The sequence below is a fragment of the Miniopterus natalensis genome, chromosome 10 (assembly GCF_054644295.1).
Source record: "Miniopterus natalensis isolate mMinNat1 chromosome 10, mMinNat1.hap1, whole genome shotgun sequence".
NCBI lineage: Eukaryota > Metazoa > Chordata > Mammalia > Chiroptera > Miniopteridae > Miniopterus > Miniopterus natalensis.
In genome coordinates this window covers 26,769,821-26,795,767 of record NC_142090.1, presented here as the reverse complement: position 1 = coordinate 26,795,767, position 25,947 = coordinate 26,769,821, and the positions used below count along the sequence as shown (strand labels likewise).

At 36.8% G+C, this 25,947-nt stretch overlaps 1 protein-coding gene across 4 annotated transcripts in view; it reads left to right on the top strand.

The window, feature by feature from the left end:
• Positions 1 to 25,947, top strand: part of ST7 (suppression of tumorigenicity 7) — a 334,384-nt gene that overhangs the window by 167,816 nt on the left and 140,621 nt on the right. For 2 of the 4 annotated variants that reach the window (XM_087821056.1, XM_087821054.1), the window contains exons 6-9: positions 2,218 to 2,293; positions 4,390 to 4,458; positions 6,356 to 6,510; positions 8,631 to 8,728. In XM_087821056.1, the coding sequence (XP_087677182.1) occupies positions 2,218 to 2,293; positions 4,390 to 4,458; positions 6,356 to 6,510; positions 8,631 to 8,728 (398 nt within the window). The remainder of the gene's footprint in view (positions 1 to 2,217; positions 2,294 to 4,389; positions 4,459 to 6,355; positions 6,511 to 8,630; positions 8,729 to 25,947) is intronic. The other 2 variants (XM_087821058.1, XM_087821055.1) reach the window with 1 other exon arrangement.

The window sequence follows — 25,947 nt, the reverse complement described above, 5'->3', positions numbered from 1 at the left end:
GAGGCAACCAATTGATGTTTCTCTCTCTCCCCCTCTCTTCCTCTCCCTTCCTCGCTCTCTAAAAAAATCATTAAAATCATATCCTACGGTGAGGATTAAGAAAAAAAAGAATAAGAGGAAGGAAAAAAAAGATAAAAAATATCAACAATAAAATGGCAATAAATACATATCAGCAACTGAATCTAAAAAACAAAATAAACAAACAAGCAGAACAGAAACAGACTCATAGATAGAGAACATTTTGACAGTTGCCAGGTGGGAGGAGGTTGAGGGGGTGGGATGGTGTGTGTGTGTGTGAAAAAAGTGAAGGGATTAAGAAGTACAAATTGGTTGTTAAAGAATAGTCATGGGGATGTAAAATACAGCATAGGGATATAGTCAATGATATTCTAATAGCTATGTATGATGTCAGGTGGATTCGACATTTATCGGGATAATCACTTAGTAAATTATTTAATGTCTAATCACTGGGGTGTTCACCTGAAACTAATATAATAAAGTATGTCAACATAATTAAAAAATTGAAAAAAATATTTAATTTAAAAAGCACCAACAAAAAGTAAATTGGAGATTGACCTGTGGAACCCAGAATTCTGAGGCCTAAATAAAGGCTTTGTCACAATGAAATAGTGATGTAGAAATAAGTCCCCTTGTTATAATTTAAAATATTATTTAAAGAAATTCCTAAGTTTGATTTATATGTTTTTTATATACATATAAATCTTATATGAAGCTAATTAAAGCCTTGGTTGAGATAGAATGAAGGGTCATGTTTCCTTTCATTTTTTTTTTTTTAATTTGTTTCAGAGAGAGGAAGAGGGGGAGAGAGAGAGATAGAAACATCAATGATGAGAGAGTCATTGATCGGCTGCTTCTTGCACGCCCCCTACTGGGGTTTGAGCCCTTAACCTGGGCATGTGCCCCGACCGGGAATCTTCTGAATTATATGTCGATGCTCAACCTCTGAGCCATGCCAGCTGGTAAAGGGTCATGTTTCCTTAATGATATTCTAGTTAGAAATTGGGATTCAGTGAATCCAAATGATTAAAGAGTATATTATAGTGATTTATGCATCTATTTATTGTTCATTGGAATTGAATGGGGGCATGGCCTTGGTTGTTGGAATCCATATTTGTTTTCCATCCTAGAAAAGCCTTTGTTGAGCATGCATTTGACACTGCTTGAGTTATAAATAATCCTACTGGCATTTTTGATTTTACTAAACTTAAATAGGTGAAAAAAATCTTAAAAAAGGAATACATACGTGCTTCTAAGAAAGTAACTTAGAAGATAACAAATTTATAGAACAAATTCAATAAGGAGATTGTTACTCTTTTTAAAAAGGTTCTCTTTGCCATGGTAGAACATATTTCAAGCATTGAGCTTTCTACAATATACAAACTACTCTAGTGTATGAAAACTAGGTTTACAGCAGACGCCGGAAACAGGTACACATGTTAAGTAAAAGCCTACTGTACTTTCTTCTGACCCAACTGATAATTCTTCAAATGGTTTAAAAATGTTCTAATACCCAGAGCCTATAGCAGGTGTTTGGGGAAATGACCAATAAAAATTATGTTGTATCTGTGTAAAAGGAAAAGATTAGTAGCAATGTCATCAAAATGTATACAGTAATATATATTCTTTAACAACAAACAACATTAATGAGCAAAAGAAATATTAAATGTCTGTTAGAGTGCCTCTTCTTGATTAAGATTGTCTCAACCGCATGGCTTAGCGGTTGAGCGTTGACCTAGGACCCAAGAAATCGCGGTTCAATTCCCAGTCAGGGCACATGCCGGGATTGCAGGCTTGATCCCCAGTCGGAGACATGCAGGAGGCAGCTGATCAATGACTCTCTCATCATTGATGTTTCTGTCTCTCTCTCCCTCTCCCTTCCTCTGTCTGAAATCAATAAAAAATATATATATTTAAAAAAAGATCGTCTCTAAGATTATAGACTACGAATTAGTCTATAAGATTTAGATCTGTTGTTTTGTGAGCATAAGAAAATTTTGATATCAGCAATTGAAGGGCAGTAGAATGGCAAGTTAGAATGTATTTGTGTGACTTTGGAGGTTTGGGCTGAGCCTCTTGGTAGTGAAATATTCCGTTGTAATCCAAGCCTAAAGCTACTGATTCAGGCTTTGTCCTGTACTGAGTCTTCCTAATCATGTGTATTGATTGACTTGCTTTTTTTCTCTTTTTCTAAAATAGTAATGCAGAAAGCCTGGAGAGAGAGAAACCCCCAAGCTAGGATTTCTGCAGCCCATGAAGCCTTAGAGATAAATGAGTAAGTGAGGGAAAATCCTGCTTTTAAAAAGGAAATCTTATTCTTTGCTGAATGTAGTCAGTTGCTATTGATGGGATACTGATATTAAACTATGCATTTGAACTTGAGGATTATTTTGGGGGGTCATTAGTTTTTAAAAAAACTTTTTGTGAAGGTGGTTTTAGCAATTTTAGGGAGCAATTCAGTGGTTTGCTGTGATGCTAAATTAAATCCTTCAAGGGCTATCCATGGGATATTATAAGTACATAAAATAAATAATATTCTTTACATATCTAAAGCATTTTGACAAGGAAATTTTTACAGATGTAGAATGCTCATCTGTGCCATCACATTTTCTAGATAGATCTTCTGCTAGTGGGGAAAACATAATAAAAACCTAAGGTGAAAAAATTGCACTTTAAAAATATTTTAAGATCAAGGCAAAGATAAGAGGAAATGCTATATTTAGTGTTGTTAAACATTCTATGGGTTACCAAGGAAGACTGGGAAACCTCTTCTGGAGATCTCAGAAAATGGGAAAGATTCTTGAAGTTGGAGTCATAAAAGCCCAGAGTTGGCAGAGACCTTAAAGGTCATTTAGCTCAGCCACCCATCTGGTGCTTGAATCACCTCGACACTCCCTGCCAAGTGGTCATTGTTAAACTATTTTATGATTTTTTTTCCTGAAGAAGGCTTCAGAATCTTCTTCAGTGGTCTTAGAAAAAATATTCACTTGAGAGTTGGAAATCCTGCCGTTATTTACCTGTTGACCTATGTGGTTTCTGATTCTCTCATGCAGCATATTTATTTTCCGGTCTTTTGTCATCTTCCAAATTGATGTGCCTTCCTTCTGTGTGTCATCCATTTCCTGATAAAAATATCAGGGTCAGGGATAGATCCCTGTGACTTGACATATAGAAACCACCCTCCAGGTTCATGTCTTCATGAATCATCATCTTTTGGTATTGCTCAATTACTAAGCCACCAGTTATACCATGATTCAACCCATATTCCTCTGTTTCGATTTTAAGAATGCCAGTTGTAGCTATGGATCTTTAATGGATAGTAAATCTATTAGAGTAAATTAAGCTAGCACAAATTGATTTGTTTAGTCTTAGTGAATTTAAGTTAGCTCCAGTGTTTACTTTTAAAAAAAATGCTTGGCAACTATCCCCTTAATAATCCATTAGAATATCTTTCCAAATCACTGTTCTATAGTTTGGGAATTCCACCTTCTTCCCCTTTTTGAACATTTATATCACATTTGTCACCTCATCTTCTAGTACCTCTCCATTCTTTGTGAGTCCTTAACTATCCACAGAGAGCAATTCTTTGGCCTACCTATGTTTGTTGGCTTCCTGGGATTTGCCCATCCCAGAATAGTAGTTCATTTAGGATAGACTAATTATTTGCTATCTTACATCTTTTTACCCATTTTAGAGTTTAATTTCTTATCCCTTTTTCAGTCAGATAATCATTCTCCTTGATCGAGAAGCCAGGAACAAAGTAGGAATTAGAGAGTATTGCTTTCTCTTTATCTGCTCCTACTAACTATAAACTTTTCTTGTTGTTGTGTTATTTGTCTTTTTTGCTTATTTATTTTTGTGATGATTCTGGAGAAATAGGGGTGGTGATAGGGCCTTAAATATAATTTAAAAACTGGGAATAGATAGTTGCTTCTGGCATTTTTTGTTTTGTTTGTAAGCTTAAGCTAATTTGGAGTTTTAGCTCTCCTGACATTATTCTTATAAGCTCATTTCACTCTTTTATAGTCCTTCATTACATGCCCTCTTTCTGTCTTTTTTACATGCCCTTTAAAAATCTGACCTTGTGAGAGATCTCTGTGCAGCCATATTGGTTACTTAATTGTCACCCCTCTTTTCTACCCGAGAGGATGATAGTGATTGCAGTTACAGTTGGACATTTGGATGCTACCCAACCTTCTTAAACCATTTCCTTCTGAGTCTCATGCCATTGAATCATGCCTCTTTTCTTTGAATTTTTTGAAGTGCGCCTTATCCTTTTTGATTATCCTGAACTCCAAAATGACATAGTAACTCTCTCTGAATGTTCCTATCGATTTTCATTTCACCAACTATTTTTTTCTTCTTGGTCAGAATTAGGTCCAGAGTTGAAGTTCCCCTAATTGCTTCCTCTACCATCTGGGAGATAAAATTGTTACCAAAGTAAGTCAAGAACCTTTTGGGTGCCCTACTTGTAACCAAATAAGACTTCTATCAGATAATCTGGATGGTCAACACCCCATCACCACACTTTCTTGCTTCTGTATGTGTATTGTGTTGTGAAAAGGATGCATCATCTGTATCTTCCATCGAGCTGCTGAGCAGTCTGTTCTGTATTCCCCAACCATTAGCCCTTCTATTGCTCTTTCTTTTCTCCTTCACTCACAAGCTCTTAGCATGTTTCTACCCCAAACTCATGAATTTTCACATAGATGTATGTTTTCTTACCCAGTAGTGCTACTCTGCCTCTCCTCCTAAGGTATACTATTTGTAATATAAATGAATAAAGCAAACAAGCTGGCCCCAACCTGTCTTGAGTTTCCAGTCCACCAACTATAATCTTATAGCTAATTTCTCATATACTGTCTCTACTACTCAGTGCTATTATCTTGATTTTCACTTCATTACCCTTGACCCATATTTATATGTTGGTATCTGAAGCCTTAAATATTGCTTCCTGATGCCTATTCCAGTTATTTTCTCTAGTGAATTACTGGGCAGTTTCAGCATCATTATTGTTCTTTCCAAGTTTTAGCTACTGCCCTCCATAGTAATTGGTTTACAGCTTTTTTTCTGGGCATTTTCCTCCCTACCTCACCACATTCAGTTGAAGCTCCATTGATCAGACCTGCCTGAAACTGTTATGGACCGGCTAAAGAACTTACAAGACCCTTCCTCAAGGCTAAGATTAACTAGTAACCTAAAACCTCACATTAGTCGTAAGTTCAGCCTCCTTTTCCTACCTGCCATTGCAGTTTATGAATAGTAGAAGTAGCATTTGGTTTTACTTTAATTATTTTCTCTCTTGTGGTCTGATGGAGGTTCTGTTAAGTAGGGAAATGACCACAAGAGAGACAGTGGAGAAGAAGGAAACCGAAGGGATCTGTGCAGATGAGGACCCGCGTAGTCTGCTCTAGCCTCAGCATTTCTCTATTACATTCCCTTTCTTTGGTGGTTGAGTTGTTCTTATATGATTTGGAAGGTTTAAATTTCCAAAAGTTCCCCTTGTTCATTAGTTAACTGCTTATCCTTTCTGGCTTCCTACCTTAGGGGGTTGTTGAAAGTATTAAATGAGACGATATATGTTAAGTGCCTGGTACAGTGCTTAATATATGCTAAGCAATAAGTGGTAGCTATTATTGTTAAAGGCATGAGGTTTAACTCTTGTTTGCTACTGAGGCTAAATCAGATTTTGAGCTCTTCAGAAATAACAGTGCCTGAAGGATCTAGTGTTCCTCTCTGATGTAGAAAATCAGTGCTAACTGTAATAAGGTGTTGAAGCACTGTTACTTTCAATGAGTAACTTACTTAATTTACTGAATCTATGTTTGAGAATAGAGACTCTATATTTAGTAAACAGAAGTAAACTTACATATAGTACCTCTAACTTTGAGTGTTGGAAGGAGATATTTAATAATAGCTATTATTATCACCATCATTAGTTGACATTTATTGAGCATGTACCACATGCCGGCTACTGTACTGAGCACTTTACATGCATCACCTTACTTAACCTTCACAACATTGTGAACAAATTGATTCCATGTTGTTCTCCATGAGGGAGGCAGAGTAATAACTTGCCCAAAGTGACACACTAATAAGGGACAGAGCCCACTTGTGATCCCCATGCTCCTAACACTATGCATACTATCTCTCAAGCTAAAATACAAACATTTCTTTTGTATCATTACTTTGTGTCAACAACTACAAATGGGTGCATGAACCAGTTGGCCACTCTGCATGTTTTGGTGTTAACGCCTTGCCCTTCTGCATGCACTCCTACAGCTGTTACAACGTCCTTGAATTTGTAATTGATGGTGGCTATTATCTGAATGGACAGGTGTGCAACTGCTTATATTCTCTTGGCTGAAGAGGAAGCAACAACTATTGCCGAAGCAGAAAAGCTGTTTAAACAGGCCCTGAAGGCTGGAGATGGCTGTTACCGGCGTTCTCAGCAGCTACAACATCATGGATCCCAGTATGAAGCCCAACATAGTAAGGTTTCCTCCAGGTTGAGGTGTTGGGGGTCAGAATTGTAAAATGATTAATCAGAGCAAATTTTCAGGCAAGTTCAAACTATGATTCTCCTAGGTGGGAATAAATACTGGCTTTTGCTTTTCTTTGTTCTTGTTTTTTTCTTCCCATAAGAGTACAATACATAATTAACTTTAGCTTCATTACTGTTCAAATTAATGTTCAGGTTCTCTTTTCTGCCCATAGATTCCTAATTCCAAAAATAAATGATAATAACCTTTAGTGGTGACCTTTCTTTCTTCCCAGAATTTTTTCATATATCTATTTATCAGTTGCTTCTCTGTCTCATAACAATAAGTCCTAATTGGGAAACAGGACTTAAATTAGTGTTAATGTTAGTAAAGGTTTTATTTTATGGGTCTTCTGTTGCATGGGTTGAAATAGGACCATTAAGCATATAACAGCTATTGGTGATTGTCTCAGTATTTAGCTCTTATTTAGGAAGCATTGGTGTTGACTTCCAGAGAGAAAGAGCTGTGAGTTCCTAATTTATCTTTTTTTACATTAAAAATAATGACCTTTCACTGCAGAACACTGAACTGAGAGTCAGTGATGTTTTGGGGGAATGGTATAAAAACAGGAAAACAAAATCATTTCTGGAATTCTCCCAGCCCCCTGACTTGTCAGTTTCTTGGTTGTTGAAACAGAAATTTAGCAATCCTCATGAGAGGGAGTGTTTTCATCAACTTAACTTTGGATTGTTTCCTTAAGGTGGCATTCTTCTCACCTCATTTCTCCCTCCTGCCACTTGGAGAGTAAGAGTGTATCCCCATCATATTTGAGATTATAAAATTTAATTTTAGTGTTACGCTTGTATTTGGTGCAGAGACTGAGTGCAGTATTCCCTGTGACTAAGGTGCAGCAAAATCTTTTCATTATGACCTGTGTATACGTGAGTATGTTTACACAACCCATTAATACACAGGTTTTTATTATCACTTTGCAGCAAGTATGTGTAAATCAAGTCTCTAATCATCAAATGTACCTTGCTTTTAAAAAGTATGTATAACAAATTTTGAAGAGATACTAGTAAATGTCTATTTTGTGAACTAAATGAAAATTAATACATAAAATTACATATCTATAAAATAACTTAAGAAATTTTCTTTATTTCTTTTGAAAACTAAATCCTTTCAACCTATTAATTAAATATATCCAAAAAATATAATCACATCTCTAAAATAATTTATAGGTACTTGACAGATTTTCAGCATACATCTTGTTCTCATTGTTTAAAACTTGAGAAGTTAGGACTTTAGTCTTAACTTTTAATAGCTGCATATTATACATCTATTTAATCTATAACAGGTGTGTCATATTTTTCTCAAACATAGTATTTTTATTGAGGATTAAACACACGCATGTTCTCACTGGTTTAGAAACATATCCAAAAGGACATATAATTAAATAAAAGATTAAGATAAGAAGTTGTTAATGTACTTTTTAAGAGCCATTTTGGTGACTATTATTATAACTATTTAGCTTGTCAGTGCTTTCTCTAACACTAGGGTAGTTTTCATTTTTTTGCTTACTCTATTGTCATATCTGGAATGTATTACATTGCTATCTAAAATCGACTGCTTTGGGGACCTGGAGGTGATTATGATGTCACTAATGTTTGGGAAAGAATAATATAAAACAGAAGTTCAAGATGAGGCTTCTCCAGACTGAATGTCAAGAAGGAAAAAAAATAGTTCTTCAGGATGCAACCTGAGATTCACCTCTTGCATCTTCACCAAAAGCATGCACACTTGAAGAATGTGGAATTTTTGCTTGTAAACCAGATGCAATGTGGGTATGTTCGTTTTCCCAGCACTTTGTGGCATATGATTTTATTTATCAAATATTCAACATCCTAACTCAAAAGCATGAATTAGAGAATTAGTCACATGATTTGATCTTTGGAAGTCTAACAACTTTAAGTTGTGAGTGTTCCTGGAAGTAAGGAAAAACTGAGGAATAGTCTGTTCTCTCTGAGGTTTTACTTTAAGGACATGGCAGATGGACCTCTGTATTTCTTCTTGCTGATCAGCTGAAAGCTTTTGTTTTTTAATTTTGGTCTTCTATATCTTCCTTTTCAGGACGAGACACCAACGTCTTGGTTTACATCAAAAGAAGGCTAGCAATGTGTGCCAGAAGACTTGGGAGGACCAGGGAAGCAGTAAAAATGATGAGAGATGTGAGTTTGAATTGTGTTTGGGAACAGTAGCAATGAACCTGACTTGGAGAAGGAGAAGCCCACTGAATGGCTGTAGCAGAGAATACCACTCATGGTGTGGTGATCCCATGGGCATTGGATCCAGACTGTCTGGGGTTCAGCTCTAGCTCCCAATGTACTAGATGAGTGATCTCGGGCAAGTTACTCAACTTCTCTATGCCCTGTTTCCTCATCTGTAAAATGAGGATAACAATAACAAACAATAATAATAATAATAATAATAATAATAATTACTTGGAATTGTGAAGATTAAATGGATAATACATGCAAAATTTTTAATAGAGCAACTGACATTAAAGAAATCTCAATAGATGCCCTTATTAAACTTTTTTAAATGTTTTAATTTATCTTTATTGTTGAAAGTATTACAAATGTCCCTTTTTTCCCCCCATTGATCTCCTCTACCCTGCACCCCCCACTCTAGGCTTTCATCACAGTATTGTCTGTGTCCATGGGTTATGCATATATGCATATAAGTTCTTATGTTAATCTCTTCCCCACTTACCCACCCACCCACCACTGCCTTCCCTCTGAGATCTATCAGTCTGTTCCATGCTTCTATGTCTCTGGATCTATTTTGTTCATTGTTTTATTTTGTTCATTAGATTCCACAAATGAGTAATATCATGTGATACTTGTCTTTCTCTGACTGGCTTATTTTGCTTAGCATAATACTCTCCAGGTCCCACCATGCTGTCTCAAAGGGTAAGGGATCCTTCTTTTTTACAGCTGCATAGCATTCCGTGGTGTAAATGTCTAAGATGCTTGATATGATTTCAGTCTTTGTGACCTTTAGAGACTTGTTTTGTGTCCTATGATGTGTGGTCTGTCTTTGAGAATGTCCAATGTGCAATTTGAGGAGAATGTATATTTTTATCTTTGGGGTGAAATGTTCTGTGTCAATTTAATCCGTCTGATCTAGTGTGTCATTTAGAGTCACTGTTTCCTTGTTGATTTTTTGTCTGGAAGATCTGTCCAGGAAAGTCAGTGGGGTGTTAAAGTCCCCTACTATGACTGTATTGCTGTCAATCTCCCCTTTAAAGTTCTCCAGAAGTTTTAGTATTCTTTTTCCAGCCTGTGTGAGTCTTTTGTTCTGAGGTGGGTCTCTTGTAGACAGTATATTTATAGGTCATGTTTTCTTATCCATTCAGCTATCCTATGTCTTTTGATTGAGACATTTACTACATTTATTTTTAAGGTTATTATTGCTAGATACTTATCATGTTGCCATTTTATTTCTTTGTGCCTATGTTTCTCATTCTCTCTATTCAACTTCTTATTATAGCAGTCCCTTTAAAATTTCTTGCAGTGCTGGTTTGGTGGTGATAAATTCCTTTAGCCTTTTTTTGTCTAGGAAGCTCTTTATTTCACCATCTATTTTTGAATGATAGCCTTGCTGGATAAAGTATTCTTGGTTTCATATCCTTGTTTTGCATTACCTTGAATACTTCATGCCATTCCCTTCTGGCCTGTAGAGTTTCTGATGAGAAATCAGCTGTCAGCCTTATGGGAGCTCCTTTGGAGGTAACAGATTGCTTTCCTCTTGTTGCTTTGTCTTGAATTTTTGGCATTTTAATTATGATGTGTCTGGGCGTGGGCCTCTTTGTATTCTTCTTGCTTGGGACTCCCTGTGCCTCCTGCACTTGTGTGCCTTTTTCCTTGACCAGGTTAGGGAAGTTTTCTGCCATTATTTCTTCAAAAAGGTTCTCTAACCCTTGCTTACTTTTGACCTCTTCTGGCACTCCTGTGATGTGAATATTGTAACTTTTCATGTTGTCCTACAGCTCCCTTAAACTGCCCTGTTTTTTAATTGTTTTTTTCTTTTTGGATCTCTGATTGATTTTTTTCTACCCTGTCCTCTAATTCACTCGTCCGATCTTCAGCTTCCCCTAATCTGCTCTTTATTCCTTCTAATGTGTTTTTTTATTTCTACTACGTCATTCTTAATTTCCTTCATAGTTTCCATATCTTTTCTCATGCTGTTGAGCATCCTTATGACCAATATTCTGAACTCTATATCTAATAGATTGCTTACATCCTTTGCATTTAGCTCTTCTTCTGGAGAATTATTTTGTTCTTTCACTTGGCGCTTGTTTTTTTGCCTCCCTGTTTTGGCTGTCTGATTAGATTTGCTTCTATGTATTAGGTAGATCTGCTAGGACTTACCAGTCTTTTGGATGGTCTCTGGGGCAGTCCAATGTAAGATGCTGTGTGTGACTTGCCTTGAGTACCCTGTTTGAAGCTTTATGCACTCCACAGCTTGTGGTTTCCTCTGCTGGGGCTGGGTGCGTTTGGAAAGGACCAAGATGCCCACCAAGGTCTACTTTTCCAAGCCCTGGGTCCAAGAGCAGATCAGGCAAAAACTCAAAGCACCCAGAGGCTGATTTATTATTCAACATCTTAATGAGCCTCAGGCTGTAGAAACTCCACAGGGTGGGGTGGCTGATTGTTATTTAATCTCTTAATGAACTTCAGGTTGCAGAAACTCCACTGGGTTGGGTGAGAGGTTTTCCAACTGGGAGGTGCAATTGCTTCCCCCCCCAGGCAAAAGCTGCTTGGATGGCAAATGTCTGCCTGAAAAAGATGTCCCCTGCTACAAGGGGGAATGACTCAGCATAAGGATCCAGATGGGTGCCCCCTGAGCTCTGTCCCCAATCCAGCACCCCTAAACTCTTCCCACTAAGCTCCAGTCCACTCCACCCTCCCTCCGCTGGAGCCCAAGATGAGTGGCTACACACAAAACTTTGTGCATTGGCCCTTTAAGAGGGTGCCTGCATTTGCAGCCATCTATTCCTGGCAGATAGAAACCCTGCTGCTTTTCAGTGCCAGATGTTATGTGGGCACCTTTCTCAGTTCTGGTGCTCTGGGTGGGGGAGCCCAGCTTGGTGTTTAGACCCTAGAGTTCTCAGAGGGAACCCCCCACAGCTGAGATATCCCTCGTGAACTTCAGCGGCTACCTCTGGGAGGCTGGACAGGCCTCTTGCACCTCGCACTTCCTACCAGTTTCTATGTGGTCTCCACTTTTCGTCCTTGGTTATGAGGGTTCTCTCCAGCTTGTCTTCAGTTGCAATTGATTATTCAGGGCAGTTTTTCTATATTTGAGTTGTAATTCCAGTTTGGTCCTGGGGGAGAGTATCAGTGTAGCTTCCACTCAATTCACCCCCATCTTGGAATCTCCTTATTAAACTTTTGAGGCTTAGTCAGAAGCCAAGAATGAGATCAGCCATTTTAGCCAACTGACTTTTTTTTTATGTGTAGTTGTTTGAAGATTTGAATAAACTGTGGATCAATTTGCTACCCTAAAATTTAATAATATTATGATCTGATCTTATTTTAGTTATTTCAAGTATTTTCTTAGATTCTTGAGTCAGGATACTTTATTAGTATTACTCAACATAAGAAGAGAAGAAATATAGTTTTTAAAATGAAAGAGAACAAGGGAGGTTATTATTATATAATTTAAAATCAAAGCAATGGTTTCAAGGGAAACCATTGAGGAACTTTTACTTCTACTTTTTTAAAAAATAAAAATTTCATAATGAAACACTAGTGTGAATTGTACTTATAAGCCATTTCCTTTTTAGATACAATCTTAGAAAACCTTGGTCAACATTTCCTTCTGCTGTCATCCTGGATTAGGAGACAAGGTAACCTCTCATTATAAAAATGAAAGAACTGAGGGACATGATAGAAGTGGCATCTTCTCCAATCTCAGTTTTAGGACTGTGTATGCCTAGTGAGTCTTTTATCAGTTTGTTTCTGGAAGGGCAGTGATTCATGTGAATTCCCAGTCACTCTTTAGAGGTGAGGCCTGCACTCCACGCCCACTCTTCTGCAACATGTAAAGACCTAAGTGAGATGCGTTCTTGGATTCTGGCTACTCCATTAAACAGCAGTATTGTCCCCAGACTTGAGGATAGGAACAAGAGGAGGAAGATTCTGAAGTGATTTTATTTGACTGAAGGTGATAGGTGTACTTCAAAGGGGATCTCTCAGAATTTAATTCTTTTGGTTGACAGAAGAATTTAAATAATGTTTGTTATCATCTATAAGTGCTAATTTTAAGAAAAGGAGATTTCTACAGAGACATGAACTTGCCCTCAAGCTTTTTAACTTGCAGAAGTTTCATCCCTTGATATTGCAGAGAAACTTGACCAGTTCGTTCGCCTCTGAAAGAGCTGAGAATTTTATGAAGGATAGGATATTTCTCTATCTTAACCTGGCATAGCTGCATTTAGCCTTTAACAGGTGTTTTATATATATTGTTTTTTCTTAACCTTAATTAGCCTGGTACAGGCATGCTTGGAGGAGCAGATTTTAGTGATTTTCTGTATTATATGCTCAAGCAGCTTCATAGGAAAAACAAACTTGTATGTTTTTAATTCCAGTTGTTTTCCATCAGTCTCATTTGGATTATCATCATTTTTAATATATGCATATAAAATTTCACATAATTAAAACCAATACATCTTTACTATGGTTTGATTTTTAATATTATTTTATACTTACAATTCCTCTTATTGACCTAATCCAAATACAGATCTGAGGGGAAAGTCTGGGATACAGTGGAATAAATGCTGGTTAGGGAGTCCAAAAACCTGGATGTGAATCTTAGCTTTGCTCTTCACTAGCTTTGTGATTTAGGGTAACTTACTTTTATGGGCTTTTCATTTGTCTTAAGTTAATTGGGCATAATGATTCTCACCTAAAAGGGTAATTGAGGGAGTGATGGGGAAAAAGAAATGCAATTATGTGTAAACAATTGGTAAATAGTAAACATGTTTACAGTTTTCCCCCCCTATTTTTTTCTCCATTTTATATGTATTTCTTAATTTACTTACCTATTCCACTGATGCACTTTTTGGGATACTTCTGATTTCTTTTTCTTGAATGAATAAGTCAAACAATCTCTCTTTTTTTTTCTACATGTATGTACACACATATTTATGTATGTGTGTATCTGTATTTATATGTGTTTGCTTCTTGGTTACTTTTCTAAAAAAATCTGTCATATTATTAGAATACCAACACATGTAGCTTTCTGACTGGATTTATAGAGCATGCAGTAGATGTGGGCCCTACATTTGTAGCAGTCCTGTAAAAGACACTGTCAGACATGCTGAAGATGTGTTTTGAAGAGAAATATTACAGTTGCTCTTTCCTTCAGAAACTCCTGACACCCAAATGGAGGAGGGGAGTTTGAGGATCCCTTTCTCTGCTAAAGCTTCAGCTGGTCCCAGCCTTGCAGGAGACAATTGTTGGTTGGGCCGACTCCTCTCAGGTCATGGGTCATACATAAATGAGGACAGCACTGAGGGGTTCACTCCTTTAACAACATGCACATAAAACATCTTGCTGGGAAGCTGCCTCTGATAAAACAGCACACTGAATTCCAGACAGCATGCTGATAAAACCTTTAAGCAAGAGGATCTAATTTTCCTTTAAGACACAGCCATCCTCTCCCCATATTCATTGGTTGAAACTTTCCTAGAGCATATTTTAAAGTGGAAATAGAAATGCTAGAGTCAGAATGCCTTCCATATAAAGAGGAGACTCTCTAAAAAATTTTTTCTGGAATCCCCTTAAGGAAGGGAAAACTTAATGAGATATCCTGAAAGAGAATGAAAGGAAATTCCAGGAAGTCTAGCTGTAGATGATTATGGGTCTAATAATATATTGATACTGTAAGTGAATTATTGATGAGGTAAGAACACATAGGTTCCTTTATGTCAAGATTCATGGCTTCTCACTTTTTAAAGCAACATGTGAATTATTTTGAATTCCCAGGATATTTTCCCAGAAAACTCAAATTAGCTTCCTTTTGCAATCAAGAAAATGGAAGCACCTTACTGAAGGAATGTATTGGCAGTGGGCAGGGCTAAGAGAGAGCATGTGGTCTTTTGAACTTCATGTAAGGTGTTATTATTCAAAATGAAAAGGGTTGCATTTTTTGCTTTCCCAAATTTAAAGGAAAACCTTTTTGCTTGTTCTCATTTTTGGTAATCATGCCTCTTTAATATTTGATATATGACACAATTTCTGTTTTCTTTTTAACTTTACCATTTAGCTAGCCACAAGCTTTTCCTCTATCTTTGCCTGCCCTATTTGAGTAGATTTGGAATAGAATTCATAAGTCTGACTTACTGGTCTGGCCCGTTAGCCATATTCACTCAGAACAGGCGTAGATAACTGGCGTGGATGCAATCGTTTGCCTGTATGAAAGAAACCAAAGCTCCTTTTGCCCCAAGTCTAGGGTAGGGTTTCTGAGTCTTTACATTACTGACATTTTGGAGTATATAAGTCTTTGTTGTGGACACTTTGCATTGTAGGGTGTATAAGCAGCAATCCCTGGCATCTACTCACTAGATGCCAGTAGCAACCTTCCCCCTGTTGCCACCCAATGTGATGACCAAAAATATCTCCAGACATTGCTAAATGTCTCACTGGGGACACAGTTTTTCCCCATTTAAGAACTACTGGTTTAGAGAATCCTGAAGTGATAGATCTGTTCAAGGCAGACATCGGGTTTTATACACTTGTTAGTCTGAGCTCCCCCTACTGTGGAACAAGCCTCTAAAGCATCCCTAGATTTGATCAGCCTCTACTAGAACCCTTAACTTGAACCAGGATGGTTTGGGGACCTGTTTGTCTCAGATGGGATTCCTTGAAGTGGAATCCGACGTATGAACTAGAAGGTTGTGGTGCGGCTTTATTTGGAGGGATGGGAAAGGGACAGGAGTATGTGAAGGCTTGATGTGGGATAGTTGTCTTCCTTGCTTCTTGTGCATGCTTCCAGATCATTTTCTGCCTCTGTTCCCCAAAATCTGCAGATGGGCTCTCAGACTTCATCACCTGTTTTCCCACCTTCTTTATAGTTTTCTGCAGACCTCTGAGTCATTCCCTGTCATTATTATTTCACTCTCTGTCTCTGCAACACTGCCTCTTTCAATATCCTGTCCTCTCATTTGATGCAGATCATCACAACCTTCTAGAAACATTTTATTTGCTTGATTTTAGGAAACTATGTTCTCTTAGTTATTCTAAAATCTCACAGTCTTTCTGGCTAGATTCTCTTCAGCTTCCGGACTACCAAAATTTGAGTGTCCCTGGCCAGTTTTGAACCTTCTTTTCTCTCTGTCTCTTTATTTACAACCCTGGATAACTACATTTGGACTCAGAGTTTTAAATACCATCTAAATGCTGACAAATATTTCTATAGTGTTTACTGTATTGTAGGTATTGTTTTAAGTGCTTTACAAATATCACCTCATTTAATTCTCATAACAACCCTTGACGTAAGTCTTGTTCAAGGTTACATAGGTAGTGAGTATTCTAAGAGTGTGGTCTACCAGTCATCTATCATCAGAAGTACCCATAGGGTTGAGGTAGTAATAAAATGAAATAATCCTTGCAAAGCACTTGTCACAGGACTTCACGAATAGTAAATACTTAGTGTTGCTTTTCTTACCATTATTATCCAGGATATATTTTTAAGTGAAAAGGAAAGGTGTAAATATTAGGTATAGTTTTATTACATATTTTTCAATTAAAAATAAATGCTGCACTGGCTAGATGGCTCTGTTGGTTGGAGCGTTGTCCCATATACCAAAAGGTTTTGGGTTTGATTTTCCATCAGGGCACATGGCTGGGTTACTGTTTCAATCCCCAGTTGGGGCACGTACATCAGTGTTTCTCTTTCTCTCTCTCTCCCTTCCCCTCTCTCTAAAAATCAATGAAAACATATCCTTGGATGAGGATTTTTTAAGAAAGATGCTAGTATTGACCAATTGTTCTCAAACTTTTTGGTCTCAGAACCTGTTTAAAATTACTAAGGACCCCAAAACTTTTGTATTTGTGGGTTTATCTATTGATACTTATCATTTTATCTATAGATATTTATCATATAATTTATCAACTAAAACTGAGATGTTTTTAAAATATTTATTCCCTTCAAAATAACAATTACAAATACATTACATGTTAACAAAAATAACATTTTTATGAAAAATAATTATAACAGGAACATTGTTTTCTCAGTGTCCAGCTGAATAGGAGACAACTGGAGTCTCATATCTGCTCTGCATTTAGTCTTTTGTGATATCAGCCAACATGTGGCCTGTGGGAATGCCCCTGTGTATACCCATGATAGGATGAGATTGAAAAAGTAAAACAACATATTATGCAAATACTTTTGACCAAAGGATCCCCTGAAAATGTGTCAGGAACTCCCTGACTGTACTTTAGAGCCACTGTATAGACATAAACTGAAATATAGAAAAAATTGTTAGTAAGATTATAGCTATCTTTCTATTTTATGAATTTATATAATATTAAATTCTTAAATTGAGCATATTATTTTCTCATGATGATAAAATAAAACTTAAAAATAATAACTGAGACTTTCAAAACAGCAAAATAGTGGATGTAAAAGTAAAAAATGGGCTAGACACAGGGAAATGTAGATATCAAAGAAAAAATCCACCTACCTAAATTTAGCTTAAAAACCACCTTGTTATTTGTTTATGACCAGGTGTATTCATTTCCTAGGGCTGTGGTAAGAAAGTATCACAAACTGGGTGGCTTAAGTAACAGAAATTTGTTCTCTCACAATTCTGGGGACCAGTAGTCCAGAATCCAGGTGTGAGCTGGGCTATACACGCTTCCTCTGAAGGCTCTAGGAAAGAATCTTTTCTTACCAGCAGTCTTTGTCATTGCTTGACTTGCAGGTGCATTACTTCACATGGAGCTTTCCCTGTGTATCTGTATCTCGGTGTCTAAACTTTCATCTTTTCATAAGGACACCAGTCATATTTGATTTAGAATTGGAGTTATAACCTCATCTTAACTTGATTACATCCACAAAGAAGCTATTTCCAAATAAGGTCACATTCATAGGTACCAAGGGTTAGGATGTCAATATATCTTTTTAGAGGATACAATTCAACTCTCAACATCAGATTCTATATAAAATCAAATATAGATACCATGTATATACTTCCATTCTTTCTAAAACTTCATTACCTGTATCAGGTCAGCTGAAGGCGTGTTCTGTATGCCTTTGACCATGTCAAACCCGTGTTCAGTCTAGCTGGTAAAGATGATACCTGCTGATCATCCTTTTTGTGTTCTTAGTTATTGCTCTCTGTAAAAAATAGCCAAAGGAAACTGCTGTTACCTCATCCCAGGGCTTGGATCCTTCCTGCATTTTCAGCATTTTCTCTAGTTTAGAACTAGAGGGTTTTCAATTTTTGTCATCAGTAAGTTACATGAGTATTACAAGTGCCAGACATTTTATTAAGTTTATACAGAACATTTCATTTAATTCACACACACCATGGGTGTCCTGTTAAATTACAGAACTAATTTATACTCATTGTAACAAGTCAGAGAAGAAGGAAGTTATGATATGACCCCTCCACTCCTACCATGTTTTCTCACTGAAGTAACCATCACTTGTGGTTCAGTGTATATTTTACTACCCCCTCTTCTTTGTTCCTACAAATACATATCTGATCATGTAAGGATTTTGAGCTGAGCTGACTTGTACCTTACCCAAGTCTCCATTTGAGAATTAAGGTTTCATGGGGATACTTAATATCTGAGCATCTTCTGTGGGACTCCCTCACTAAAGAAAACATATAAGTCTTTAGATAATATAATTCCATTTCTCCTGACCTCTTTTTTCACAATTATTCCTATTTTCAATTTTTATCTCAAATCACTTACTCATGTGATCCCTTCATTAAGGAGAGATTAGGGCTAAATGAACAGAGAGAGAGAGAAGTTTTTTTGAGCTGAATTTTAAAAGCAGACAAAAGGATAATTGAAGTTCACTAGATTTTGAGTTTCTTGAGTGCTGGTATGATATTTGTTTTTCTGCACAGTATTTTGTAGATAAACACAATCAAAAAAATATTTGAATTGGTTAATCAGAGCTATGGCATACAGATTCCAAGTTAGAGCTTTGTACCTTTGACTTTTGCTTCCCAGCTTCTTGTTGATTATGATACTTCTTTGTTACTGGTTTAATTATGCTGATTTTCTATCTTCATTAGAAGTGCTAACATTTATTTTTAAAATAATGTAAATTAAAATGAATTCTATTTAGAAAATTATTGTAGGTGTTCATTATATATTCCTTTTAGGTTATTAGCGATAACCTAGGGTGTGAGCAATTGACATTTCGGAATTAGCCTAATTGTATTAATAGTAAGAGGATTTCATTTAAATGATTTCTTCAGAGGAGCACTTCTCAAGAAAGCATACTTTAGAAAATATAGACCTCAAGGACTAATCAAAGCCTTTGGAGCATTCAGGACTGTTGATTTGCATTTTTGCCTGCTTAATGTTCATGAAAACAAAGTCCTCATGAAATCAGTGATTTGTAAAAGAGAACTATTATGCCCTTTCCAAATTGTTTTTAAAATTTATTCTGTTGAGCATCGACCTATGATCCTGGAGATTGAGGTTTGATTCCCAGTCAGGGCCATGCCCGGGTTTCAGGCTCGATTCCTAGTCGGGGGTGTGCAGGAGGCAGCCGATCAATGACTCTCTCATCATTGATATTTCTCTCTCTTTCTACCTCTCCCTTCTTCTCTCTGAAATCAATAAAGATATATTAATTTTTTATTTTATTTTAGGGAATATTCAGTAAGAGAAATATTCTGCTCTTATTCCACAGGTAAAGATATTTTTAGGAGGAAAATTCTAAATGATTATTTTGGGGGTCATTTTCTGTTTTCTTTAATCTCTTTTTCCTCATTCTTAAATCCTCTAATTTTGTTCCTTCTCTCTCCCTTATTCTTCCACAGGTCACATTATTTTCCTTTATACACTGTTTTTTCTTTTCCTTTTAAAATTGTCTTGGTGCCCGACCGGGCGTGGCTTAGCAGTTTAGTGTCAACCTAGGATCCAGGCGATCAGGGTTCGATTCCCGGTCAGGGCACATGCCCGGGTTGCAGGCTGTAGCCGATCAATGACTCTCTCATCATTGATGTTTCTAGCTCTCTCTCTCCCTCTCCTTTCTTCTCTCTGAAATCAATAAAGATATATTTAAAAAATAATAATAATAAAATAAAATTGTCTTGGTTTACTATGGATAATTTGGTTGGTGAATTGATTTAGAAGAATTTAAGCTTTATTATTGAAGGAAGTAAAGTACCATTATGTGTACTTGGGAGATGAGAAGAGTAGTATTTTAATACCTTCAGGTAACCAAGTATTACTTGACACAGTTACTACTCTTAAGCTTTTAAGTTTTAGTATAACCAGACGTATCATTGAACTAAAGACAAAGTATACAGTGGATTATGTTAATTCCTAGGAAGTTTCTGAAGTGATTGTTGGCAATTCTGTATTTGCTATACTTACAAATAAAGAAAAAGTAAACCTTGAAAGCAAATGCTATAAATAATAACTCACTGATCTTCAAAGTTAAACTTTATGTGAGCACTTGCTAATGTTTTGTCATAATTTGCTTTTCTGGATTTGCCTGATATGTTAAGTTGACTTATTTAGTAAATTATTGCAATTGGTGATTTATATAGAAAGAAAAGAGTTTAATTAATAAGAGAAAGTAATAGATTTATTAATTATTAATTTACCTTGTTTCAGGAATGATGAAGCAGGCTTTATTGTACTCTGTATTCATTATATAAAGTGAAGAGCAGGTGGAAAATAATCCTTGATGTGGATGAGAGTTTTAGGTAGAAATAGTGTTATTTTATTTACCACTAGGTATTGTCATTTACATGAAAGTCATACTTGTGTCATAATAAATACGCAATTGATAAACTGTCACTATCAGGATTTTTCATATTCTGGGTTTTCGATGTGGTGAGTAGTATCCATATCCACTACTGAGTAGAGTCTTCATTGTATGTAGCTGGCCCATCAGCAGTTCTGGACAGATGCCTGTCATCAGGAAGATTGATTTAGCTTCCCTCCTCCAAAATCCTGTTCTTGACCTTCCTCATCGGGGTAATCTTTGGCTTCTGCTTCTCAACTGTGTATTCAAACAGTTCTCATGGATTCTTGCTGTTCTGCATTTCACCTTCCTAGGAATTCCTCCTGGTGTTATTCAGTGGCTCCAGTCATGCTCACTGTTTATCTGGTTTCACAGCTGTCTTCATTTCCCCCCACAACCCTCATTTTGATCTTGCTGTACTCGCATTGCACTAAACCATCCAGTCATTCATCCATTTGTTCATTCAATGCAAACGTATTGAGTGAACTTCCATTCCTTGTCAGGCCCTGTTCAGGTGACTGGTATCATCAGTGGACAAAACGTAGACCCCTGCCATAGCCGTTTCACTCAGTGGTTAGAGCGTCCGCTGGCAGACTGAGGGTCCTGGGTTTGATTCCCGTCAGGGGCGCATGCCTCGGTTGTGGGCTCGATCCCCAGCCCTGGTCAGGGTGCGTGCGGGGGGCAACCAATTGATGTGTCTCTGTCACACATATGTTTCTCTCTCTCTCCCTTCCACTCTCTGAAAAGCAATGGAAAAAATATCCTTGGGCGAGGATTACAAAACAAACAAACAAAATAACCCACAGACCCCTGACCTTACACAGTTTACATTCTAGCAAGGAGAGAAGACAAAAAGTAATAAACATAATAATGTATTCTTAGATTAGAAATTGATAAGTGGCATAGGAAAAGATAAAGTAGAGCAAGGTAAGGAGGATTAGGAAGGCCAGTGGGCAGAGAGTGGGAGGCCATAGAAGTCATAGTTTTAATAGGATGATCAGGTACTTGTGATAAAGTCACATTTTACCAAAGACTGAAGGAGGTGTGGAAGTTAGTCCATGTATTATATGCTCAAAGGCTCTGAAGCAAGAATATGCCTGGTGTGTTCAGGTAACTGCAAGAGTCCTGGGTGGATGAAACAGAGTAATCCCAGGGGAAGAAAGAGGGTGGGTGGGGGGAAGAGTTACAGATCATGCAGGATTTATGGATTGCAGGAATGCCATCAGCTTTTACCCTGGGTGAAATGGGGAATCCTGCAAGTTTTTGAACAGAGGAGTGATATGACCAGCCTTCATTTTTACAGGCTGCTGTGTGAAGGGAGAAGGTAGGAGGTCAATTAGAAGGCTCATATTAATCTTGGCAGGAGACAGTGGTGGCTTGGGCCAGAGTGGTAACAAAGGAGGTGGTGAGAAGTGGCCAGATTCTCGATGTATTTTGGAGGTAGGACTAACAGAATTTGCTGATTAATGTACGGTGTGGGAAAAAGAGAAGTCAAGGATGGTTCCAAGGATTTTTCCTTGGAATGAGAGGAGTTTCTATCAGCTAAAATGTGGAAACCTGCAGGTGGAACAGTTTTTTTAGGAGAAGGTTAGTAGCTCAGTTTTGAACATGCTGTATTTGAGAAAGCATATATGCATTTTTATCTTTAATAATAGCTTTGTGACATTTTGGGGACAATAACAAAAATTTTGCCTTGTGATGTGATGAAGCCATTAAGAAAGTAATGGGACATCTGGATTTGATGGAATCTCTTCTAAATATAGTTGGTGAGGAACTTCTCTATTAGAGTACCATTTATTTTTAAAATGCCAGGAAGATGAAACTTAGTTGATTTCAGAAACCATAACCTAACATTTTTGCGAAATATATAATGTAGTGGTATGTGTGTTTAATTTATGTATCTGAAGATTTTCTCTTTTTCTTAACAGTTTTCACTCAGTACTATTTTTCAGGTCTATCCATTTTTTGCTCTATGTACCTTTAGTATTTAACTTGTAGTTTTTAACTCCTGCATCATATTCCATATTATGCTCTTACTCTATCTTACTTAACCTTTCCCCTAGTGAAGGACCCCCAGATTACCTCCAATTTCCCATTATCCCAGCAGTGCTGCAGAACATTCTTATAGACATGTGAGAGGCTTTCACTACAGTGTATGTCTGGGAGTAATATTGCTGGATATTAGGGCATATGCATGCTTGATTTCAGTATGTCCTGTGGTGTACTCTCCAGAATGGCTGCTTATGATTATGTAAATTTTCATCAGTGATACATGACTATTCCCATGTTTTTCAGTGCTACATTGTTTTGAGATATGTATATATTATATACAGTATATATATAATGTATATATTATATATAATACATATATATTTCAAGCTTGTTGCATATAGCTTTTTATAATGTTATGTCATAATTTTAAAAATACTGTTATTTTTTCTCCCTTTTCATTTTATATTCTGTTTATTTGCCTTTTTTTTACGTTTCTTTTTCTCTGGTTAATCTTGTCAGAGGCATGCCTATTTTATTAATACTTTCAAAAGAACTAGGATTTGGTTTTATTTATTTTCTCAACTTTTTTCCCAGTCTTTTCTACGCATATTGTACTATTTTGTTTCTTCTCTTTCTCCTCCATTCTCTGTTGCTTTTTTTTTTTTTTTTTACCAATTTCTTAAGTTTAACAGTTAGCTCCATTTGATTCAAAGTATTTATTCCCTTATAATCTCATTTTATCCTCTATATTATATTTTTAGCCCCTTGTTATTGATTTACATTTTTTTTGCATCATGCTTAGAGAACATAGATCACATGATATTTATTTGGAGAGAATTTATGGAAGTTTCCTTTGAGGCCTAGTACATAGTTTTCATAAAAGTTATATCTGTGTTTGAAAGTAATGTGGTTCCTGTTGATTATCAAAGTTTACATTATTTGCTCGTTTGAGTTTATTAACTATCTTGTTCAAATCTTCTGTATCTTATTTTGTCTATTTACTTTTTCAGTTTCTGAGAGGGATATGATATAATACTCACTTTCAATGGTTTATTTACCTGTTTTCCCCCCATGTTCTATTAATTGTTGCTTCATACATTTTGAGGCTATATTGTTAGATGGATTTATGTTGATGATTATTCTGATGATATATAATATCCTTTTTCCCTTATATTTTTCTGCCTTGATTTTCTTTTTAACCTGTATTAATAAGATTGACTGCTGTAGCTTATTTGGATTTGGATTTGCCTGGCATATTTATTTTCAGATTTTATAATCAAGATTTTTATAACTTTGTGATTAGATATTTTGGATCTGTAAAATTTTTGCTGAATATTATCTTTATTCAAATCTGAGACTTTTGTACTTTTGGTTAATATATTTTACCATTTGTGTTTATTATCATTTTTCTGTTTAGTCATTTTTGCTGTCTTTTATGTTTTGTATCAATTATACTTTCTCTCTTTCTTCTCTTCCATTGAATAAGCCTGCTGGTTCAATATTTAAAAATTATATTTTTCTTGTGGTCTGTACTTACTAAGATCCATACTTATGTTTATTGATCAGTTATTAAGCTTATCAATATCTGTATCTTCTTCCCAAATTATACTTAACTTACCCTGTGTCTGCCCTCTCTCTAGTCTCACAGCAACCAGGGAAATTTATAAGCAGCTTTTCCTTTTGTGAGACATGCAGGGAGCACTGATGTCTGAGTCTCTGCTGGCCTGGCCAGTTTGCTTCTATGGCCAGTGAAACTGTTAACTTCTATATTGAACACATAGATGACCACTAGAAACAGACATATGGACTGACCTGAGCTAGGAACTGAGAGCATAAAGCAAGAGCCAGTAATACATGTGATGACCAGAGAAGCCAGTGGGTTGGGTCTCTTGGGTTTCCTTTGTTAATAATCTATGTAAAAGCATTGAGTGTATCTCCTTCCTGGGCAATTGTCTGTTTTACTTATTAAGAGCAGATACCCAACCCAGCCGGCATGGCTCAGTGGTTGAGCATTGACCCAGGATCCAGGAGATGGCAGTTTGATTCCTGGTCAGGGCACATGCCAAGGGTTGCAGGCTCCATCCCCAGTGGGGGTGTGTGCAGGAGGCAGCTGATCAATGACTCTCTGATCATTGATATTTCTATCTTTCTCTCCCTCTCCCTTCCTCTCTCTGAAATCAATAAAAATATATTTTAAAAAAAAGAAAAAAAGAGCCGATACCCATATAGTCATCCCCCTCTCCATGGGGTTGGGGATTCTACCTTTGTGACTTGAGAGTTGTCACAAGATTACTTTCTGAGAACTGAGTATCATTGAGTCCTTTAAATAGAAGCTTAGTCTCTAGTAGGGCACCTTGCTAGACTCTCCCACCAGAAAAATTTTTACTGCTCAGGTAAATAAAAATGGTTATCTTTTCCCCTCCTACTCCCAAACACTCTTTGCTTCACTTTCCAGATTCTGTTAATGTGTACTCTAATACCAAAATGTGTAAACATTATCTATTATCTTTCATCTGAACTATGCACTTGGTCTCCAGGCTTTCTCTGTGGCCCTCGAAGAGTCTCCTCTGCAGAAAGTAACCAAGTAACTCTTTTTAAAACTCAGATCAGAACTTGTCACTTTCCTGTTAAAACACCTTCAATGATTACCTTTACATTTAAAATAAAATGTAAACTCTGTATAGCCTTCAAGGACCTACATGATCTGCTCCCTGCTTACTCTTCCAAACTGAGTACATGCTACTGTTTTTCTTACTCACTAGGTTGTAGCCACAATTGAGCTTCTTTTTTAGTATTCCAGGCTCACTTGTTCCTTCTTTAGGACATTAAAACAGATACTTATATTTGCCTGGAATATTCTGTTCCCAATTCTCACTGGGCTGGCTCCTTGTCAGTTAAGCTCAGCTGAAATAACAACTTTCAAGGGTTTTGCATGATGCCCAGCTGAAGGATTACTATATCCGTATACACACACACACACACACACTCAGAAACACTATCATTCTCTTTTTTTTTTTTTAATATATCTTTATTGATTTCAGAGAGAGGAAAGGAGAGGGAGAGACAGAGATAGAAACATCAATGATGAGTCATTGATCGAGCCCTCAACCCGGGCATGTGCCCTGACCGGGAATCGAACCCCGATCGCCTGGATCCTAGGTCGACGCTCAACCGCTGAGCCACGCCCGGTCGGGCAACACTATCATTCTCAATCATATTATTGTTTTATTTTTTATTGCTCTTTTATTTTGAATTTTTCTCATTTATTTATTTGTTTACTTACATATTTTATGTGTCCCCACCTCCACTAGAAAGTACGTGCCACAAGGATAGGAACTTCATCTTGGTTTTTGGCACCTGATAGCTGCTTAACTTAAGTTTTATTGAATGAATGGATGCGTGGATGCCTGGGTGGGGAATAGACAGGAGTACTTTCCACCCC